General features: G+C 41.2%; 1 protein-coding gene across 3 annotated transcripts in view; it reads left to right on the forward strand.

Annotated features, from left to right (window-relative positions):
• Window positions 1–22,656, forward strand: part of MYO9A (myosin IXA) — a 372,546-nt gene that overhangs the window by 338,922 nt on the left and 10,968 nt on the right. For 2 of the 3 annotated variants that reach the window (XM_067555992.1, XM_067555994.1), the window contains exons 29-41: window positions 4,803–4,915; window positions 5,964–6,121; window positions 7,644–7,867; window positions 8,434–8,550; window positions 9,433–9,621; window positions 11,713–11,760; window positions 12,752–12,863; window positions 14,522–14,583; window positions 17,451–17,643; window positions 18,370–18,498; window positions 19,068–19,173; window positions 20,314–20,445; window positions 22,061–22,184. In XM_067555992.1, coding sequence (XP_067412093.1) covers window positions 4,803–4,915; window positions 5,964–6,121; window positions 7,644–7,867; window positions 8,434–8,550; window positions 9,433–9,621; window positions 11,713–11,760; window positions 12,752–12,863; window positions 14,522–14,583; window positions 17,451–17,643; window positions 18,370–18,498; window positions 19,068–19,173; window positions 20,314–20,445; window positions 22,061–22,184 — 1,707 coding nt within the window. Of the gene's footprint in view, window positions 1–4,802; window positions 4,916–5,963; window positions 6,128–7,643; window positions 7,868–8,433; window positions 8,551–9,432; window positions 9,622–11,712; window positions 11,761–12,751; window positions 12,864–14,521; window positions 14,584–17,450; window positions 17,644–18,369; window positions 18,499–19,067; window positions 19,174–20,313; window positions 20,446–22,060; window positions 22,185–22,656 lie in introns of all 3 variants that reach the window. The other variant, XM_067555993.1, reaches the window with a different exon arrangement.

Raw genomic sequence — 22,656 nt, forward strand, 5'->3', positions numbered from 1 at the left:
CAGTGCTTGGTGATAAAGCAACTTAACAATACAGGAGTAGGGATGTGAGTTGGTTTCAGTACAAACCGGAGAGTACATGAATGTGTGCGTATATTTCTTTTTTGTCTGAAAATTTCAATGCAATAGGAAGGACAGCCAAACAATCCTCCTTTGGATGGTGGTGATTATTTTAATGAGAAAAACAAATTCGTTTATCACACATGCACAACAGCTGCTAATTACCAAAAGGCAGTTTTTAGTAAATGTTTTTGGTGTGCTGTTCATAAGCCAGTGGCTGCTGAATACATGAAAGTAATACATAGTGTGACACTGATAGCTAAAGCACTTTTTGATTCAGCTGCCACTGTTATATTACTAGTCTGTCTGTTTAAAGTCCCAATACAGTAAAACCTGCTTATGTCCTGTGTGCAAAATCGATTTGTTTGTATATCCCATTGATAGGTAAAGTACATTAGATCATGTCGCTCCCTGACATTACGATATGCACAAATCTGCAAAAATAGTATCTTCAATCAGAGGTGAAATTGAAGGTACAAATGTTGAATCTAATGACTTAAGACAAAGTAGATTTTGGTGACAATAGTATGCTTTACAATGAGGTCATCTCTTCAAAAGCTGCTTGGATTTTCTAGTCGACAAATTTCTAGTTATCAAACAGTATGACAAGTACATCTTATATTAAAAGACTAATAGTTTGTTTTTACTTTTAAACAGAGATCTTGTAATCTACTGTATCATGTATGTAAGAGAGCTTGGCTAGAGAAACAATTGAAACCAAATTTGAGGTGTCTTACGAAGCATTTATCATTTTGCAATGATTTGTTTGGATAATTTGCAGGACGAGAAGGTGAAAGTGAAACCTTTTTGCCCCAAGGCATTTGAGGTAGCACTGAAAATGAGACGATTTTACACTCATTCCAACTTTTTTTTAATAAAGCAGTGACATGAGTTTTGAATTAAAAAAAATAGTTACTTCTGAGTAACTCCAATATTTGTCACCCATTCTCCAATGCATAAAACAGACAATCTGTGGAATTAATGACTTCAACAGAGATCCATGAAATAAGAACCCTTGTCATAAGCTATCACTAATGAGTGGGAAATACATTTTATAAAAATCCTTCAATCCAGCACAATGGAACAAAGCACCATCTCCATCTGTCACTGTCAAATATATTTGTGCAGTGTGCGCATACTAAATCTAAACTCAGCCCATATTATGCCAGAGGAAATAATTCTCGCCTCCCCCTCCAGACACATTAAAATCCACCCTTTGCAGTGTGCTCTCAGGTCAATAAAACAGCCTGTTCTAAATCAGGGGTAAAGCTTGTTCCAGGGCTGAGAACACTTTACTGCCAGCCCCTTCTCTTTTAAATCGGGAGCAGTCCAACTCGAGTGTCTCTGCCAGTCGCAACTACGGCAGTATGGCGGGAGATGAGAGTCTCTCAGGTCGGACAGTCCCAAGCCATTTAGGGCGTTATAAGTTAAAACCAACACCTTACATTCAAAAATATAGTGAGTTGTTAAAGTAGTTGTTTAAATTTTTAATAGAAAATGATCCCAAAGCTATGAAAAAGCTGAAGAGGATGATTGTAGTGTAGTGGTTGCAATCTCAGAGGTGCCAAGAAAAAAAATAATTTTAATAAACCATATCTCATAGTTTAATGATGATAGAGTATACCCCTTATATCTAATTAACTATGCAATGTGCATCAGCAAACCTTTTCTTTTCACACTGCATATACACACACAAGAAAGACGGCTGTTTTCAGTCCCCACATTTTTAATATCCAACAAGCAAGATGCCAATGATCTCTCTGCTGCATCTTGTCATCAATAGAGCTGATTATTTCCCTTTTTATAATATAATGTGCTGATGTTGCTCACATAAAAAAGAGTTCAGCTGTGGCAGTGTTTACAAGCAAGGTATCTGAATTCTTTTTGTATTGTTGGAAGTTTTGTGCCATGTAATCCCAATGCCCACTATAATATGCACATTGTCCTTGCACATCCAGCAATTTATTATCAAGATGTTTACATCAGCTTTGATCATCCCATCCACACCATGTTCTTTCTGTGAAATAATCTGATTTCATGTCATGCTCTTGATGTCAAAAACATATACAGATCCTTTCATCAGACTACACACTACCAGCCCCACTGTATGGAAAGCCTCCGTGGGTCTGTCTAAACAGAAAAGGAAAACCCGCAGCTGGCCTGTATCAGCCGACTCTGGCACGGGATGCGGGGCTGCTTCATTGCCCTGTAGGCTTCTGGGCTTGAGTTGGAGCCCAGGCTATAGGGCCCTACAGGGTACCAGGGTCCTTTAGCTTAGGCGCCAGCCCCAGCTCACAAAATTGGGCTGAATACACTGGAGTCAAACTGCAATCATTGAGACAAATATTTTAACAGGCTTATTTTTAAACTGAGATTTGTACAAACTGTGCCTATTTTCATGAGCTGGTCTTCCACTGTATCTGTATGTCTATATGAACAGCTACTGTCATTTCAGTATAAGGCTTAGATTTTTTTTCTAGTTTTTTGAGGGCATTTAGGAGATATCATTAATGCAACATGAACAGAGTAATCAAAACACGGGAAGGAGATTGGGATCTTATTCTTAGCCTCTGTGCTGCCCAGCTGACCTTTGCTGGAGAAAATCCACAAGCTTGGATTGAAAGAAGTTTTTTACTATGCAGCCTCTTATTTCAGTGTTGGCTGTGCCCTGCGTGTGCTGCCATCTGCTGGCTGAAAGGGATGAAACACTTTAAATGTCTGGAAAACAACATACTTAAAAGAAATAAAATAGGCTCTCGAAAGTAACAGTTTTTACATTACATGGTGAATATTGTTCCCCTGGAATCCGTGTGTGTGTGTGTGTGTGTGTGTGTGTGTGTGTGTAATTTTGGCTAAATCTTTTTTAATACAGATTATTCACAGGCACAATGGAAAAAATGGCTACACTGAAAGAAATGCATTAAACTTAAGTCAGCATGTTCAGCTGATCATAATGTTTACACTTTCAAAAACAGTTATATAGACCAGAAAGTGATCATGCCCCTTGAAATGTATTAGAGTGCCTCTCAGCACCCATCTTGCTGGAAAAGGTGACACTCCTGTACGGTTCTGTGAGTGTGAATCATCAATGTCTTTTTGATTGTATCATACAATCTGGTTTTACAAAGTCTGATTTTCAGCTCCCATGGTGTTTGTGCCAAAAGTGATCACATTTTTAACATGTCAAGAAATGTTTCTCACCCTGTGATCTTTCAGGTTGCTCTGTTGAGAGAAATGGCTGCAGTTTCTTTTCTTTCATTAGTCACACTGATGGAGTCACCAAATCTCATCAGTGTTTGCAGAAGCTGGATGATTAAACAGACCCTCTTCAACTAATCCTCTTGTTTAATATGGCCAGATCTCCTCTCTGTGCTGCTTCAGGAATATCCTGCATGTATAGCTTTGCATGCCAAATTAAAAAGAAGCTATTCAAAGTCACAACTTTCACCAGGTTTTTTTCCCCCAAAGAAGAAACCAGCAAAAATACTATAAACTAATTAAACCATTTCCTCCTATAGGCTGGGTAGGGAAAAAGAGATTTAATATTTCTTTCTAATTTTAACTATTTGTGTTTGGACACTACAGTGATGGGCCTAGGAAAGTACATAGATTAGAATTAAATTACAACCTCAGCTGCTACCTCAAGACATGATTTTGGACAACTGTTCGGAACGAGAACCATTGCCTTTCAAACCAAAAGTGACAATACATTGTGAAAATAACCTCTCTGTGTTAACACTCTAGGGAGATTAAGAAAAGGCCTTCTCTGCAAAATTATTTTTCATTGAATGAGAAATAATTTAAAAAAGGCAACACTTAACCCAAAAAAGCATATATTTTCAAAGTTTTGCATGCAGTGTTGTTCATTGAACGCCTATTGAATTTAATGAGTTGTGCCATTAAAATCCATTCACATTTCAAAAATGTATCCACGACATTTTAAGCTGTTGAGAAAACTAGAATTACTTTGCTGTTAGTGATTGAACGTATGTAATTTCTTCATATTCCCTTCTCCTAAATGGTGTGTCTTCATTTTAGCATGTCCGTGCACTAGCACTTTGGACAAATTAATATTTTTTTAGTCTTCTACAAAGTGAATTCACACCAGAATTTGAATACTGAGGAGGATGTATCAGTATCTTATAGGGTACCCTGATGAGTTGGCCTCTATTGACAATTTCATTGTTAGCTGCGAGTATTTGCTGGAAATTCTGTTGCAGACATCCCTCTTTTACAATGAAGAGTTGGCTTGATCAGTCCATCGAGTGTTCCAATTGGCTGGACATTGCTGGGTGTTTTATAATGTAGACAATATGTGAGTTTGTGTGAAGTAGTTTAAAATAACCATTGCTAAATCTAATTCATAAGGGATGGTCCTTTGGGAAGGAGTTGTTTTGTTAATCCTGTGAGAAAACATGTAGTTAAATATAGTGTTGAAGCCAGCATGTTTTGCTGTGATTTAAATGTTCTGCTCTTCTAGGAGGCATTAAGATTTCTTGTTGACTGTAAGTGGATCGTAGGTTGAACCAGGCCTATACATTTAGGTTCCGCCCAATTGTCAATGTCTTTGGATCTTTGGACAACCAAACAGAAATCAGGACATGGTTTAATGATAGCGTGTAAGGTTTTCCATTTTTTTTGTGTAGCAAATGAAATCTCAAATTGTTCTAGGAGTTCTGTCTCACCTGCAGTGCCAAGCAGTCTCCTGATTTTAAAGTATTTTTGTATACTTGAAATTCTTACAGACATTGCAGCGTTTCACATCAGCTGAAGGCCAAGCAAAGCTTCATAAAACAATGTCTCAGGGTGAGATTGGGAAGCTGGCAACTGTTCAGAAGAATCTAGCTACAGATGGAAGGTATGAAATATACATCTGGTGGGCGAAGAGCTGAAATGATGGGAGAGAACGAATACAACTCCATGTCACATATGATTTCCTTCAGACGTTAGGGGAACTGGCTCAGTCACTGGATTTGCATTGTGTCTTTTCAAGAATTGCTTTGAAAGTTAAACCCAAGGATTGAGATTTTTGTTAGATTAAAAAGTTTTATTTCCTATTATAAAAGAATGGAGTAATACAACCACGAAACCTTATGTACAAGATATGTAGGCCTAAATTTTCAAAAGTGGGTACCAAATTTCCTGTGCAAAACCATCCAGTTGTCTATGTAACTTGCAGTTTCCCTGTATTTTATTTGTGATGCTTCATGCCACTTATGCATATGCTTTTGAAAATGTAGCCCTTCAAGCATAACTACAAGAATCAGAACAAATCACAAGCCTGGGCAGAAGTATTAACACTGTGTGAAAATCACTGTGTTGTGTCAATCAAGGGATCAGGGAAGAATGTACAATGAAATTAAATAAACGTTACAGTGTAAGACCCATATCTCACTAAAGGAGCGCAATATAATATCTCTGTACAGAATTCTCTCCTTACTCCCTTTGTTAACACTGAATGAAAATGCATATTTAATGTGAATTCAGTATCCGATATGGAGTTAAGCAACGTAGACTTGTCTCAGGATAAATTACAGTTGAGAACTTAGCAGCAGCTAGAATTCTGAAATGTATTTCAATGCTAATTGTAGTGTTGGAATCCAAGACACACGGTTCCAGAATCACTTACAGCCTGGGATTACAAAGTCATTCTGACTGGGCTGTATGTTGACTTTATCCTGTTCCCCAGATGAGAAAGCCCAGCACCATCCAGACTAGACACATCCCTAGTGCTTTTCTTTTTTGCCTAGACTTCCCGACAGTGAAATAGATCCAGGTTCCAAAAACCAGATGTACAGGTTTTGCTGCTTTTACAAGAGGGGGAAGGTGCATGGGAATCAGTTTGATTTGGATAAAATGGAAATGATCTGAATTAACGCAATATCTCTTTTCTCACCTATTTACAGACCTCAGAGAGCCAAGATGAGATTCTGGGTGAAGGGGAAACAGGGAGAGAAGAAAACACCCAGAGAGAAACTTACGACTCCGTCTGAGCTGCTTGAGCTGTATGCAGAGCAAGAGGAACCGGGCATAGAGATGATTCCTGGCCTCCAACTTGGTGAAGGTAAAGGTGCGAGGAAGGGTATGAGGCAATTTTCCCATGCTACTTTCAGGTATTCTGAGGGGCTGCAAAGTTGTACTCGTTGTAGTCACATGGAGACACAGACCATAGCCATTTTGAAACTGAAGGGGTAAGAGTTAAACGATGTAGTAATACGACGTTCATTTAATTGATGTAAAATACATCTAGAGGCTAGCTATTATAATCAAGCAGATATTTTACAGCTTCCATGTTATATATTTTGTAGCAGGGTTGGACAAGCTCTTCTTTATCCAGCAAAACTTCAAAATGCATCATTAAATTCTTGATAGTGAATGAATGAGGCTGCACGTTAAGATGATGGAATGAGTGGGTGCTTGTTTTCAGTGCAGAATTAGTGAATCTCTCTGAGTAGGTCAGGTGAGTGTATACGCTGCAAGGTTGAAGATAGGAAACACATTGATTACTTTTAAAAAATTAGGTTAAATAATCAAAACAATATAATAATCTCAAACAAGAAACGCTGGTTTGTAAATATGTATATCAGTAATTTTAAGGGAAAAAATTTGTTAATGGTGTATTGTTTTAAAATATATGCAAGCATCTGAAAGAGAAGAAATTCAGCTCTATCTAGCTTTGGACCTGTGGCTTTAGAAAGGTCACACATTTCAAATTTGATGTCTAGCTTGCCACTAAGCCTTCCATTCCAGCTGAGCCTAAAAGTTGAATCATTGCTCTCAGTGCCTTCTCTCTCATTTTCTTATTTAATGTGCTGGGATCTCTGCAGAAAAGGCTTCTGAAAAACATTTTCTTGTCTCTTGAGAATCTCCCACCTCCTTCTGGACTGTGTGGGAGGCTGCAGAATTAGGATACAGAGATGGCTGTTTGTTCTCCCTTGTGTAGTGCTGCTGTCTGCTCCATAAGTCACAGGATGTGCCTGTCTAATAATACATGCACATTCCATTTTGCAAGTGCTGTACAATTACCAAATAAACTAACCCTTTGAGGTAGAGCTGTGTTCTCCCCAGTGGACAGAAGGGGAAGCAGGAAGAGAGTGGGTTGATTCCACTTGGATAAATGATGTACAAATATGGCACTTTACTCCTTCTCCACCCTACTCTTACTCCCTGTGAATATTCAGAGTAATATCTGCTAACTTTAGTGACATTATTTTTCCTCCTTGTTACCCTATCATGACTGTCAGTACAGCTTGGGGAGAGTGAGCTGGGTTCTTTTCTGATTTGCCCTTTATCAGCAAAATAGTTATCTAAGTTCCCATCACAGAGTTTTTCTTGTTGGTGAAAGAGATGCCAGCTTGCCTTTCAGGTTCTGGGTGGAACTTGCAATACTGGCATTTGGGAAAATCATCTTTATTATTTGTAAACTGAGCATGTTTGAGTAGAAGTTTCTGAGACATAGTAAGTATTGCAGCATTTTAAGTTTTAATAATGAAAAGTGATGAGAAAACTAACAACATGATGGCGCTTCTGGGCACTCAAAAAATAATCACTAATCTGCATTTGTCTTTCCTAACTTTTAATTGTAGAGTTGGGCCCACATCACCTGACGCCCCCAAGGAGTCCAGAACTATCAGGTATCTACAGAAGGGAATTTAAAGAGAACAAGGAGCCATCTCCCAAAGTGAAGCGCAAGCGCAGCCTGAAGATCAGTAGCTTGGCACTGGAGCCTGTGCAGTGGCAGAACGACTCTCTGCAGATCATAACCAGCACTGCTGACTTGAAAAGCATGGATGAGTTTCTCTTGAAAAAGGTATACTCGGCTCAGCCATTTTCACTTCAGCAAAACCACAGTAGAGAACAAAAGACAGATGAAATGCCACTGTCTCATACATTACGTAATCATTACATAATTCAACCTCTTAAATGTGTTGTCTTGAAGGCAGCAGTGACATCATTTATTCCACAGCTGAGACAACCGTTTTAGATCAAAAGTTGCAATCTTGACCACAGCTATTCTAAATAATTTCCCACTGTTACCCATGTTATTGTGTTATCCACAATCAATGTGGTGGACAGGGTTTGCTTAATCAATACATTTTTTAATACTGGGAGAAAAAGAAAACACTCCTTTGGTCTCCGAAGGAAAACAACTGATCACCCAATTGGCTATTTTAGTTCCCCACCATCAGAACAAAATGAAAAATCTTTAGGAAGTCATGGAACTGATTGGCTAACTGGCTGGCAAGGAAATAATGGTTGCATGCATAAATCAATCAATATCGAATAATGTAATCTGCATGTAAGAGGGCAGTTTTTCCTTAAAAAGTGGTGATGGGGCATAAAATTGTATGTTGTAATTCTTTCTGTGGTTCCTAGATGAATGATCTGGATAATGAGGACAGTAAGAAGGACACGCTTGTGGATGTGGTGTTTAAGAAGGCATTAAAAGAATTCCGGCAAAACATCTTCAGCTTTTACTCATCAGCTTTGGCGGTAAGTACCAGTTTAGAGGAGTAGCACCTAGAAAATTGACGTTGAGGAAGAATGAAGGCGTCCCACATCAGCACCAAACTACAAAATCTTAAATGCATCTTAAAATAGTTGGGGAGACTCAAAGGAGGGCAAAAACTTTATGGATTTAAAAAGCTTATTCAGTGAAATACATATGCTGCTCTCGCCAGAAGCTGTGTGCCATGTCTGGGGACCTTGAAAGTGAGAGGCTTCTACAAATCTGCCCAAATGCTCTTGATTCTGTAAAGTTGTAAATCTGGTGTAATGACTCCCTGATAAACCTTATCTTCAGCAGCATGAAACACCTGTCACAGGAGTGAGGGGAGTAGTCTAACCTACAGGGGGTTTGTACTGCTCTAAACCCCAAGCGGCCAGTCATATGCTGGTGAGAAACTCAAGCTACATTGTAGGTTAAAATGTGCGCAGTTAAATGGGAGGTAGTAAACAGTACAGCTACCCGAAATACTAGAAACATTTATGTTAAAATTCCAGTGGACAGAACTTCTGACTCTTTGCTCTCGAGTGTCTGTAGAGATCCATGTTGTACGTTGCTGGATAAGGCTTGTTACTTCCTAAAACTAACACCAATTCTCTATAACCTTTCATGCAATTCAACACTTCATGGAGCTGGTGGCCTGCTCAGTTGATCTCTCTTATGTGTTCAGTCCACCAACAATCCAAGCCACTGTACTCTCCAATGTGCTGTATGAAACTACTATGGACAAACTAGCTTTTTCATCACACTCTTTTACTGACCCAAATTAAAGGCACAAGAGTGCCAATCAGGGCTGGAACAGCTGTCTGGAGGAGATATGGAAATATGTCATAAAAGTCCTTTTTCTGATCCTTTTGTTTCTTTATGAGATGGATGATGGGAAGAGCATCCGGTATAAAGACCTGTATGCGCTGTTCGAGCAGATTCTGGAGAAGACCATGAGGCTTGAGCAGAGGGACTGGAGTGAATCACCAGTCAAAGTCTGGGTCAACACCTTCAAAGTATTTCTTGATGAATATATGACAGAATACAAACCTCTGGATTACACTGCTGTAAAGGTATGCAGAGCACCCAGTCTGCCTCCTTCTCTTTGCTTATTGAAATGATGCCATGCAGATTCACAAACTGCATCTCTGGGACGATGCTGTAGACTATCAAAGCAGGCAGACGTATTGCTGAAAGCCTTGAGGATCCTCCTCTTCCCCTCTGCCCACCCATAAGGGTTGCCTTTTCTTTTAGCCTGGTTTTAGCAAGGCCGGCACTGGTTTAGTTTTGGCTGCTTGCTCAGCCCTAGAGCTCACTGCTGTGGGACTTGAGCTACCCACCATCTCTGCACAGGGCACAAGCATAATTTTTTCGGGCCCAGTACAAATTTGTAACACGGGCCCCCTCCCACACACATACCCATGGGGGTTGCAGCCTGTGCTGGGCCACCCAGGGCCTCTGTGTACCCTTTCCCCTCCCCCACCTGGGGGCCCTGTCTCTGCAGCCCTCCCATGCTGATGTTCGTTAGTGCTGTGGGTCCTAGTGATGGTTTTGAGCTGGACTGGCAGTGCCATGCCTAGCACACATAATGCATGTGGAAGGATATTGTTTGTCTATAGTAATGAGAATGGTGTGAGGTAGAGAGGTTTTAAAAGAACAGTGAACCATAAGCTGTTGGCAGTGGGGACTTCCCTGGCCAAACGCAGGACGTGCGCTAAAGCTGGAGGCTTGTTAACTCACTGAGGGTAGATTTTGTTGCACCACAGGTTAGCAAACTAGGCTTGGCAGAATTTGATATTTATATTTTTATAATTTTGATGGAGAATATCAATGTTTATTTTTATGCATTTCTAAAGATTTTATTGATATAAATTTTCACAGCTGCATGAAATTATAGGTTTTAAGCATTTATTTTTATTTATTTAAATTTTCACAGTTGTGGGAAATTATGGGGCGATCTGACAAATGGAGGGTGTCAGACAATTATTTAATGAGAGCAGACGCTGAGATTACAGAAGTCAAAGCTTTATAACTGTTAAAACACAAATTGTCAACATCATGTGTCAAAATATACAGTGTAAATATCCTTAAATCAAACTCCAGTAAGTTCTCAAGCAACATTTTTCCTACTTCACCTCTCTGTAGATTTCGGTAACTGTGGAAATATTTTTTCATTGGTTTCTGTGTGGACAGTGAAATCTGCGTTTACCAACATTACCGATAAAAAATCAAATCTTTTTGAGCTGAGCTATCACATTGGGGGTGAGGCAGGCTGTAGGCCTCAAATAACAATAAGTGTCATGCTTTGCACCTCCAACTACTTAACTGGCAACCTCCAAAAAATGGGACAATTCCTCTGCTCAGCTGGGAGTGCTGGGGCATTAGAGGGTCATGTGCACTTTCTGGTGGACTTGAGATTATTTTAATCATCTAAGGGTGAGAAAAGGCAGAGGAACACGGTATAGAGCAATGGTCTCCAAACTGTGGTGTATGCCCTCCTAGAGGGGAGCGGAAGAACATGCGGGGTGGCCGGGCCTGGGCCAGTCCCCATGTGGGGCAGGGAGGGAGCACCACCGAGTCCACTCTGCCCCCAGCTCCTGGCCCTGGGCCATGGCCGTGCTTCGGGCCCCGCTCCTGTCCCTGACCCCCGCGGTTTCTTGTAGCCACCGTCCTTGGAGGTTGGCCAGGAGGCATGCTCTATAGGGCATTTTTTCAGAGCCCAGGGCTCACAGCTGAAGCAAGGCAGCTGGTAATTGGCAGTTATGCCTCCAGGATTGAATTTTCAAAATCAACCAACTGACTTTTGAAAATGGGATTTTAGTTCCTAAGTCACTGACACGCTTTTGAAATGTTACCCATAATGCACATCGCTGTGTGAGTAGCCAGCGGTAGGAAATGTCCAGGATTGCTGCAGGCCTGGATTGAAGTGAAATGGCAGAACTGTGCAGGGATTGTCACAGGTCAGGATTGATCCAGCTACACAGCCGCTCACTTTCTTCCATGTTATTTTTATCCATGATTACTGGAGCTGAATATGTATTTGAGGATGAAGATTAAGAAGAGATGGAAGGAAGATAAATTTGAGATTGTTCTTCAGACTTTGACTTGAACTCTTGTGCTCTGATTTAATTATTATCTTTAAATCTCTTTTAAATACACTTTAGGTGCCAAAAACAGAGAGAAAAAAGAGAAGAAAAAAAGAAGCAGATGTGGTAAGTTGAAATCTCTGTGCTTTAGTGTTAAAGAATTAAAGTCTGTGTGGTCAGAATTGCAAGCGATAAAGGAATCATGTTGATGGCAATCTCTGTGCCTAGATTTGAGCATTATAACTTACTAAGAACAAATCTCAAAAGAAGAGAGATTTAACATTGTGCTAGGAAAACTAACTAGATGAACTGGTTTTGCTTTTCTCTCTCTCTCTCTCGGCTTTGCTTTTTAGTTCAGCCTAATTCTAATTTCATTGGCTGGTAGTAGGGACAATATAATTTTATAATATTTTAACAAATAATGGAACGTGTCCGTTTGTAATATGCAGTAGAGGCTAGTATTTGAGAGATGCCTTCCATTGTTGTGACATCAGGTCAAAGGATTACGTTTTTATCGCATTTAGAAATGGAGCCCTCTATTTGTAAAGATGTTCTGCCATCTGCTGGAGAAGGAGCAGAACTGCACTTTCATGACTAAAACAGTCCAATTTACAGACATGGGTAAACATATGAGAAATCTGTACCCCAGTTGCAGATGTTGAGACTGGCAGTCAGTTGTTTAGGAACTTGAGTGCTGATTTCAGAGTCCAAGTACAGATTTCAGATGTTCATTCAGGTTGCTCATGTTTGAAAATTTGGCTCATCAAAGTAAAAAGAGCAAGGAACGAGATCTTTCCATGTCGGTGCTCTGGTAACACATTTAAATCATTGGAGTTTCATTCTCACATCTTGACATGTCATCAGAACTCAATGGATATACTTCCTTATGCATCCCGTCTCTGCAGCTCAATATACACCAGCTCAAACACACATCTCTTTTGGGAGTGTCTATAGTCAAGAATGTCTGTCCTGTATTCATTCCTATCAAAGGAGCTGCAGCTGACTGAAGGCTGCAAGTACTGACTGCGTCTATTAATTCACCTATTCTGCAACAGGCTGTGCATCCATCTCCTTCTGGCTTGTGTCACTGAATTTTCAACCCTGCATTTTGTCCTAGGTGGAAGAGCATAATGGCCACATCTTTAAGGCAACCCAGTACAGCATCCCCACATACTGCGAGTACTGCTCCTCCTTGATCTGGATAATGGACAGGGCTTCTGTTTGTAAATGTGAGTGTGGGCCTTTCAGCTTGTCTTGCATTCATTTCTTGATGAGCCTATTGTGCTCCTGTGGCTACCCTGTACTATTTCCTTTTTCCTTTCCATAACATCCTGAGGCCCCAAAACAGGGGACACATCTAGGGTGCTCCCGACATCAGCCAATAAGTTCACTGTACAGCACAGAGAGAGGAAGGGAGACACCAGGTGTAGGAATTGTGCGTGGGCCTCTCACACCCAACTGCAAATCCATGGCTGGCTCTTGAAGCTAGTCACAAATTGTTTAATTAGATATTTATAAAGACAATGAAAGGAATAAGAAAAATATTAGCAGGGGAAAATATTGAGCTACAACTACATAGTCTGTGTTGGGGTATGTGGTCCTATGACATTTTGAGTCCACCCAGTCAAGTAAGGGATTCTGTCACCTCTTGCCTTGTATCTTTGGGAGCCTTTGTGCTGCACAGTTATGTCTCAATTCCCTGACATAAGTAGCCTGCCCACAAACAGTAGATCTCACCCTGGCTCTCACCAGCTGAATTCCACATTGCAGGGTGAGACCAACAGCCCTTCAGGTCTCCCTAAATACGTCTTCCCAAATTCTTAATTACCAGGTACTTGGACTGTTCCCCTCTGGTTCATCACCACCGAAGGTGTGCAACCAGCACCCCAGTTAACAGCGCACTTCAGCATACACACTCCATGCCATTTGCACATCAGAGACCTACTTGGAATAAAAATAACCCAAAGAGTGTATTAAATAGAAAAACCCCAGATTCAAAGATGAAATAGTAAGGGGAAAGCAAACACATACAAGCTATATGGAAAATAAACAGAAAGAGGCAGCCACAGGCTGTACATTTTCATATCAGATAAAATCCCTTGTCTAATAAGAGATACCTGTTGCTTTAAAACAATTTCCCAGTGTACCCTGGACAGGAGGGAGCCAGCGTTCATGGGCACTATCCTGCCTTGAGACTGTCCCCCAAGCTCTGGATGATCTTCCATTCAAACCCCTTCATTTTAAAAGGGTTTGCAGTTTGCTTTTTTAGTCACTATAACGAAAGTCCTGTGACACCTTTAAAGACTAACAAATTTATTTGGGGAGAAGCTTTCATGGGCAGAAACCCACTTCATCAGATGCAACTATAGATATTCAATATATCAAAATATTCAAAATATATATAGATATTCCAAGTGGGGAGAACTCCCTCCTTTCTTTGTTTCTGAAGAATGGAGTTTTCTTTACAGTTTCAGGTTGTTCCCATTTGCTTTGATGGGTCCCCATTGTTTTGTCCTGGGCTGGACAATGGCTCAGTGCTTGAAGTCAGTCTCATGTGGTTGGGGAGATAGCCCCTCTGCCTGAGTGAATCTCCACTCTGTTGTGAGCTGGCACCACAGTTACAATTATGTATACATACACGCCCACCTTATAACCATAACCTGCACACGTAGCTCAGAATGACTGTTCAGGTCAGTGCGTTACAAGCTTTTGTAAAAGATCTTACATGATATACTCGTACAGTAGAATAACATCATGTGCAATCACTTGGTTTTTGGGGGGGTTAAACCTTATTTTCCCCTGTTGGGGTGTCTGGACTCTGATTATCACAGTAACATGCCAGGAGATACTGTGAAGTGCTAAGTCTAATTTTTTCTCATTCTTCCAGTATGTAAGTATGCTTGTCACAAGAAGTGCTGTCTTAAAACCACAACCAAGTGCTCCAAAAAGGTAAGACTTGGTCAATCCATCCATCCATCCATTCATTTAAATACCTTTTATCTCCTGTGATCATAGCTTTAATTAGTGATTTTTAAGGAGGTGTTTACAGGTACAATAGTGGAATTATACTAGCTGGAAACTGGGTTGCATTCCTGTCTATGAGTGTGCCAAATGCAGAGGTGAGCTCACTCCCAAGGAGGGGGCAGAGCTGCAATGCTTTTTTGTATCACCTGCCACTCCATTCATCTGCTCCAAACCCTTAAATATTCTTGCCAGCAGAAGAAAGCTGCCTCATTTTACAGCATTTCAGAATTGAGAAATGAGTAGATGTAATTTACAGCACATGTCACGGTGTGTATAGTACCAGGTCCCTGCTCAAGGCCAAGGGGTATCTAGTATCACCTGTATTTCCTGACCTGTGGTGATGGTTTTTCTTTTTGTTACATTTTTAAAGCAATTAACTTGTATTATTCCAGCAGCCACTATTCACTTACTAAGCCTAGCATGTTCTCTTAGCTATTATTTACCAGGCAGTCAGGATGTATAGACAACAGGGAATAAATTCAGCAGGTTATTAGAGATGCCAATGAACTATTAAACTATTATCTTTTCATTTTTTCCTTGAATTATTGCACTCAGTAAGTAGCTGGTATGACTCTTTGGTAATGTCTGAGGAGTTTAGCATGTGCGAAGCTTTATCAGCATCCAAGGTGTAAGTCCCAGAGGGCAGCATAGTTCAACTATAGTTCAACTCTAGATCCTCTTTGTTAAAGCTTGGTAGAACATTTTAGTATATTTTCTTTGACATCATTTTTCAACCATCCCCCCACACACACGCAGACAGTGAATGTGCTGAGTCTCTGCAATGCAACTGAGGGAGCTGGATCCATAAAGATATACAAATAGCAGCCCGTGAGACACTTACGGGGATAAATGCATCTCTCTGGTGTTTCAAAGAGAACTGACTTGCTTTACATGTCTTTGTACCCTTACAGTCTCAGATCAGAACCTGTGTGTTTTATGCTAATATGGAGGAGAATTGATTTCTGAGCTACATGCCACCTCCATCCATTTGTGCCCAGGAAAACAAACATTTTATTCTAATGCTGTTGGTTCACCAACCCAAGCTTACTGCTTTGGCCACAATTCGATGGGACATAGCCAACAATGTAGCAAACAGGAAATGAAAGAATTCAGTCCTGGAAAACTCTGCTTTAGAATAAAATGACTACTGGATATGAATTAATTTCCTGAACTGTAGTGAAGTGACATTCATGTATTAGCCAAGTTAATCTTTAAAAATCTTCCTTGCTAATGCCCAGGAAAATGTGGAGGCTGAACAATAAATATCGGTCCACAGTACTGATCAGAAATGGTTGGATCACTTGCATTTGTTAATTTGTTTATGCGGGATGGATTCAGGCTACAAGGTTTAAATTTTCACAGTGCTTCAGTGGAGTGGGTTTGTTGGTATATTTGAGACGGTGCCCTTTATCCCAAAGGTAACAGCAGATTTCCTAGTTGCTTTCTAACTTTCTGCAGAACCTGGTGTCTTATGATTGAACTGCTTAGCTTATCTTAGCAGTGTATTTGCTTTGACAGTTGTAGTTTGCACTAATACATTTTATGCCAATGTTGACAGTTCTTTATTTCTTTGAGCACAGTGACAGCAAAAGTTAGAGTTTTTGTTGTAGCACTTGATGTTAGCTATGAAAACAGCCCAGTCTTGGCACTAAAAGGTTAAAACATGATAGTACAATAGCTTGTGAGTTTTAGACAAGAGATCAAAACCAGTTGCTATCACCATTTCTTCCTGGTGTGTTCTTGCATGGAGGTCCATCCAGTGTGGAAATCTCCCCCAGGCCTTCTCCTCTTGTTGTTTTCATTTGTGCTGTGGGGACAGGGAATGGGAGGAGCCAGACATGGAAGAGTGGCATTGGTGAGAGATCTAACCCAAGCCACACACCGACTTTCTCATTTTTTGCTCTGGTTGGGTCACTATCCATGCTGTGTTTGAACATACAGTCCATATGTTCAAAGCCTCCTCAGTGGATCTGTGCATTATTGCGTGAAAAGTTTCTCTGTCTTTTGACTTTATCCAACCAGAATCTCTAGGACAGGTTGAATGTGATCTAATTGTTTGCCGAATGTTGGGTCTCTTAAGTGCAGTTATAGTCAGAAAAGTGACTCTGTAAAAATAGAGAATATTGGGGTCTTTTACTGAATTCTCTTTCTCTCTCAATGGCTTCTATGTCACATTTGCTCAAAACCTTTTTTTTAAACTGTCAGCGCTGTAAGTTCATCTGCGGATCTCAGAATCAAGCCCAGGTGTGTTCTCCTTCATGTATCGCCACCAAGCAATTTTGTCAGTCAGGCATGAGACAGACTAGAATATAGCTCAGTGTTGCACTGTTTTGTTGGTTCTACAGGGCCAGAAGAAATGTCAGTAAATAATGAGTCTTAAGACACAAGGGGAGTATCAGTGGGCCATTTTACAGAGCTATTTTTCTGAGCACACCCGTTGCAAGCCTTGACTATGAACATTTGCTGTTCTTTGTAGCAGCATGCAGTGCTGCAGACACAGAATATGAGGATAGCTATGATGACACAGATGGCCCATGGGAAAGATTGGATTTGGGGGGCAGTGTACAGGCCTTTCTTCTCTTCCTTTGCACTCAGATTTACTAGATTGATTTGCAAATAATCCCGTGCATTTTGTTTGAAAATGTGCATTGCATCTTCAAAGGCAATCATATTGCATCGCATGCATTGCAAGGACCAGTCCTGAGACATCCCTAGGTTTACCACGCTGTGAGCAGCATTGCATTGAGACCTTTGAAAAGGAATTAAGAAATCAATCTCTTTCTCCACATCAGTATGATCCCGAGCTTTCATCACGGCAATTTGGGGTTGAGCTCTCCCGGCTGACCAGTGAGGAGCGAGCGGTGCCGCTGGTGGTGGAGAAGCTGATAAACTACATTGAAATGCATGGGCTGTACACCGAGGGCATTTACAGGAAGTCAGGCTCAACCAATAAGATAAAGGAGCTACGACAGGGTCTTGACACAGGTAAGATGAAAGAGAGTCTCAGGGGGGAGATAAAGGGACAACTTCTTCCTCCAACCAAGAGGTTTCTGTGAAAGGGGAATTGATATCATCTAAAGGGGACCAAAGCAAGTGAGTCAAGTGGGACTGTTTAATTCTTTCTTGTTTTATTCCTCCTCTTGTGCATAAGTGTACAAAAAAAGTCGTAAGAAATTAGGAGAAAAAGCTACATTAGCCATGCTTCATATTTATCAACATCACCAAGACTTCCAAAGTGCTTTACAACTCTGTCTGAAGATCTTCACCCCTGGAAAACTTTCAAAACTTTCTCTCCTTTCATGACAAGGGTTTTAATGTGGTCATATTAAAAACCAGGTGGCAAGTTTTTGTAGGGGTCACTGTGTGAGCTGTGGCTGTTACAATATCAATACCTGTTTCTCATATGACAGTAGTTAGTACTAGCTAGCGTTGTTGCAGCTGCGCCCAGGATATTAGAGAGAGACAGTGGGTGAGGTAATAGCTTTGATTGGACCAACTTCTGTTGGTGAGAGAGACAAGCTTTTGAGCTACACAGAACTCTTCCTCAGGGCCTCTCTCATCAACAGAAATTGGTCCAATAAAAGTAGTTAAGTAATAGCCAATGCTAGTACTGACTTGAAAACACTGGCTTGTTTACTGGATCAAAATTGGTAATTTGCTTTTTCTTTGGATTCTTTTCCACAACACCCACTCCCATGCCTCTGTGAACAGATACTGACAACGTGAATCTAGATGACTACAACATTCATGTCATTGCCAGTGTATTCAAACAGTGGTTGAGAGATTTGCCCAATCCACTCATGACCTTCGAACTCTATGAGGAATTTCTGCGAGCAATGGGTAAGGAAGGTCCATACAAATCTATACAATCACATGTAAAACCCATGGCAGGGGAAAGGTACAGTTGGCTTCAGACATCAAACCCATTGTCTGCTTGCCTAGAGCAAGTAGTCTCTTTTTACCATTCCTCTCATCTATAGGTACGTCTTTGCTCACCTAAGCAGTGCCTTGCCACCTACATTGCTATGTCTACCTGTGCTAGGATTTGTCTGTAATGTGTCTCCTCTGCTCACTGCCGGACCAAGTGTGTAGTGTAGACATGCCCCGTGAGACAGTTATTATTTAGCTCCCAACTCTTTTGGAATCTGTTTAAAAGAAATCAGTCTTCCGCTCACGTTTTTTGTTTAGGACGCTGCTACCTGAGGGGCCAGAGTTGGGAAACAGAGCCTGCTCAGGTGGTCTGCTTGTATAGGCAGGGAGAGGATGAAGTTGTCATCTCTGTCTGTGCACTAGCCTCCTGCACAGCTACCCTGTACTGGGCCAGTCAAACTGCTTTCACGAGCAAAGATGGCAGAAGACACTAAGGGGAAGTTGCCTGTAGTGTGTTTAACTGTGTCTGCTCCCTCCAGGCCTGCAGGAGAGGAAGGAGACCATCCGAGGTGTGTACTCTGTCATTGATCAGCTCTCTCGCACCCACCTCAACACCCTGGAACGCCTCATCTTTCACCTTGTGAGGTAATGGCAGACCACTGCATGGGATTGTCTTACCGCAGCCAGCTCTCTTCCCCTTCTCCTTCCTCACTTAAGGGCCTGATTCTGATACACTTACTCACCATGAGTACCACCTTACTCCATGAGTAATTCCACTGGAGCAAGGTACTGTTCTGTGTGAGTAAGAGTACCTGAACATGGGCCTGTGTGATCAAAATACTTCTGCAGGAAAAAAGGAGAGGGAAACTTCGCAAGGGAGTGCTTTAAATTCTGAAATGGCTTTAACACTCCAGACCCAAGAACTCTTTCTCCAGACAACGCTGCCATTGGCAGCTAATAACAATAATGTTCTTATTTTTATGTACAAGTTCCCTTTCATAATAGCAGCAAATCTTGCAGACTTGCTGGGAAGGCAACCACTGTACTTCTCAGGTGGTTAAAAACACATCCTTCCATGCCGTAGATCTAACACATTGAGACGTGCAGCAGGATTGCGGTAGGGTCACAGCACTGCCATATGTTGCACCCTTTTGCTTGAATATTGCGGTTCTAGGGATCCTGTGTGATGGTTTTATGTGAGCTTAGACGATATCTAGTTCATGCTATAGACACTGTGTTGCAGTCTGCGAAGATCCTGCATCTACATGCATTTAGACACACACAGGATTTCTTCAGGTGGAATATTGTGAGTCTGTTCTCTTTCTAAGTCATAGCTTCATGAGAGCTAAGTGAGCACCTAGCTACTGTTATAAACATGCACTGTATAGATTCCTTTTTGGAAAGATGGTAAGTAGGTCAAAGCAAAAGATTTCCTAGAGAGCATCATGGAATGTTGCATGGTTCACTCAATGTCCATTGTCTTACCTTTTTGCCATTGTCTGGTATAATATTTACATCCTTGTAGAGCTACCTGCTGGTCTAGTTCCTCGCCAGGTTCAATAAATTGAAGCTCGTCACTTCAAAGCTATCTAATATTGTGGAAGAGCTTCCCCTAAGGCTTTTATGGATGGCCTCCAGAGCTCATGTGCATGTACACACTCCTCTCCCTGCCCTGCTCTGAATTTATATTTTGTCCTCTGTTTCTCTACAGGGGTATTTCCTGCCAGTGTTGAGTGAATTGGAGCCATCTTTAACCCTAGCTGCTTTGTTGTTGTTGTTGTTTAGGATTGCCCTGCAGGAAGAGACTAATCGAATGTCAGCGAATGCCCTGGCCATTGTATTTGCTCCCTGTATTCTCCGCTGCCCTGACACAACCGACCCACTGCAGAGCGTTCAGGACATCAGTAAAACAACCACGTAAGAATACAGCATTGTAACGTCTAGAGTAAATCCCCATTTGCTGCTGTAATGAGGTAATGTCAGGCCAGTCAGGTAATCCCTGAATAATACACTTCGATGTGCTCTGGAATGACAGCTAGAAACACATTTCTGTTTTGCAGATGAATTGCTTTAATGCAATACTGTCTATTCCATCAGTAACTAGCAGCTGCTAAAGTTAAATCTTTTAAAATCTGCAGGGCTGTTGAAGCTGCACCCAAGAGTTTTTAAAAAAACTGGCCAATGGGATCTCTGAACCATTGATGCTGATATTTAACAAGTCCTGGAGTAATGAGGAAGTTCCAAAGGACTGCAAAAAAAAGCTTGTGCGCCAAAATCTAAAAAGGATAAACAGGATGACCGGGGTAACTATAGGCCACTTAGCTTGATATCAGTCCCAGACAAAATCATGGAAAGGCTGATGTGGAATGTAATCAGTAAAGAATTGAAGGATGGGTGGCAACATAATTAGTGCCAGTCAACAGTTTTATGGAAAGTAGCTCTTGTCAAACATACTTGATACTGGTTTTTGATTGGATGCCAAGTTTGGTTGGCAGTAGTAACCATGTTGACACTGTATACTTAGATGCCAGTTAGGCATTTGATTTAGTACCATATGTCATCCTGATTTTAAAAATTAACACTGCTCAAATGCAGTGCAACAAATATTAAATGGATTGAGAACTGGCTAACTGAGACCTCAGAAGTAGCTGTAAATAGGGAATCATCATCCAGTGGGTGGGGAGTGTGTGTAATGGAGTCCCATAGGGATGTTATTGACTTCGACAGGACTACTAAGAATAAATATGTTAGATCGTAAGGAGCTCAGATACTGTGTAATGGGGGTCAGATAAGTACCTAGATTGGATAGGTTGATGCAGGAATGATAAGATGAAATTCTGTGGGCATTGTTATACAGGAGATCAGACTTCATGGTCCCTCCTGGCCTTAAAATCTATAACTTTCTCTCCTAGAAGCACCTCTTCTGCCTATAGATGAGAAAGTTACTTTGAATCAGTCTTCTAAAGGTTCATTGTAAGGAGGAGTTACTTTGTAACTTGACTCATCTTCATCCTCTTATACCATTACTGCTCTTAAAGGTTTTCTTCCAGAAAACAATACTGATGGTATTTAAAAAAAAAAAAAATTGCCCCAGACACCTAATCATTATTGTTGCCATGCTACTACCTGTCTACCTTGGATGCAAACAAGAACAAGTGTGTGTCTACAAATAGATATATGTAGCTAGCTTAGCATATCAGAAATAGCCATTCTTTCAGCTTTTCATTTGAACATGCTGTGCTTTCCTAACCGTGGTGGCATTTTCCTTTTCAGGGGAAGGATCAGTTTCCCTGATGGAGCCCTCCCTTTATTTCTCAAGTTTAGCTCCTCTGCTTACCACCACCGCATGTTGCTCTATTTGGGGCGTTTCAACCACACCATTTGTTTCCAGCCCACAGAGCCAGAGAATGGGTGCACATGTTGCTTCCCCTCACTGGCATTGCGGCCTCTAGCACTTAGGTGATATGGTCAGCTCAGCCACAACCAGAGTTTCAAGCTCCCATTTTACCATTTTCATTTTTCCTTCTTGCAGCTGTGTGGAGTTAATTGTCGTAGAGCAGATGAATAAATACAGAGCCCGTCTCAAGGACATCAACAGCCTGGAGTTTGCTGAGAACAAAGCGAAAAGCAGGCTGTCTTTGATCCGCAGATCCATGGTAAGATTTGGGGGGTTGTGCTGGCTCTTGGTTTGGTTCCTGTGTGTCCCCTTTGTCAGGAAAAAATGGAGCAGAGGGACCTTTTGTTGTAGGAGAACAGGAGACATGTTTATTAAAACTTTCCTTTTAACATGACATTCAGAGGAGAATCTGTGTCCTTGCTGCTCTTGCGCATTTGCGTAGTTTATTCAGTGTGTTTGTTGTAACTGAGAAGAACAAGCATGGTACTAAATTGAAAGTCAGGGAATAATTTGGTGCTGACAAGTCCACCCCCCTTTCTTTCCTCTCGTTTTCACACAGACTAATCCCACCCAATCTTCTGCTGCTTATTTCAACCTCCCTAGCCACTTGCATCTCCCAGAGCATCGTACCCAGGGCCAGCAAGAGACCAAACCTCAGCCCAGCACTGAAAAACCCACAGGAGATGGGAATGGAGCCTGTCAGGCCAAAGGAAGGTGCCTCAGAAACGTCA

Source organism: Emydura macquarii, unplaced genomic scaffold (genome assembly GCF_026122565.2).
Source record: "Emydura macquarii macquarii isolate MOO-44397 ecotype Brisbane River unplaced genomic scaffold, CSIRO-AGI_Emac_v2 contig_1644, whole genome shotgun sequence".
Taxonomy (NCBI): Eukaryota; Metazoa; Chordata; order Testudines; family Chelidae; genus Emydura; species Emydura macquarii.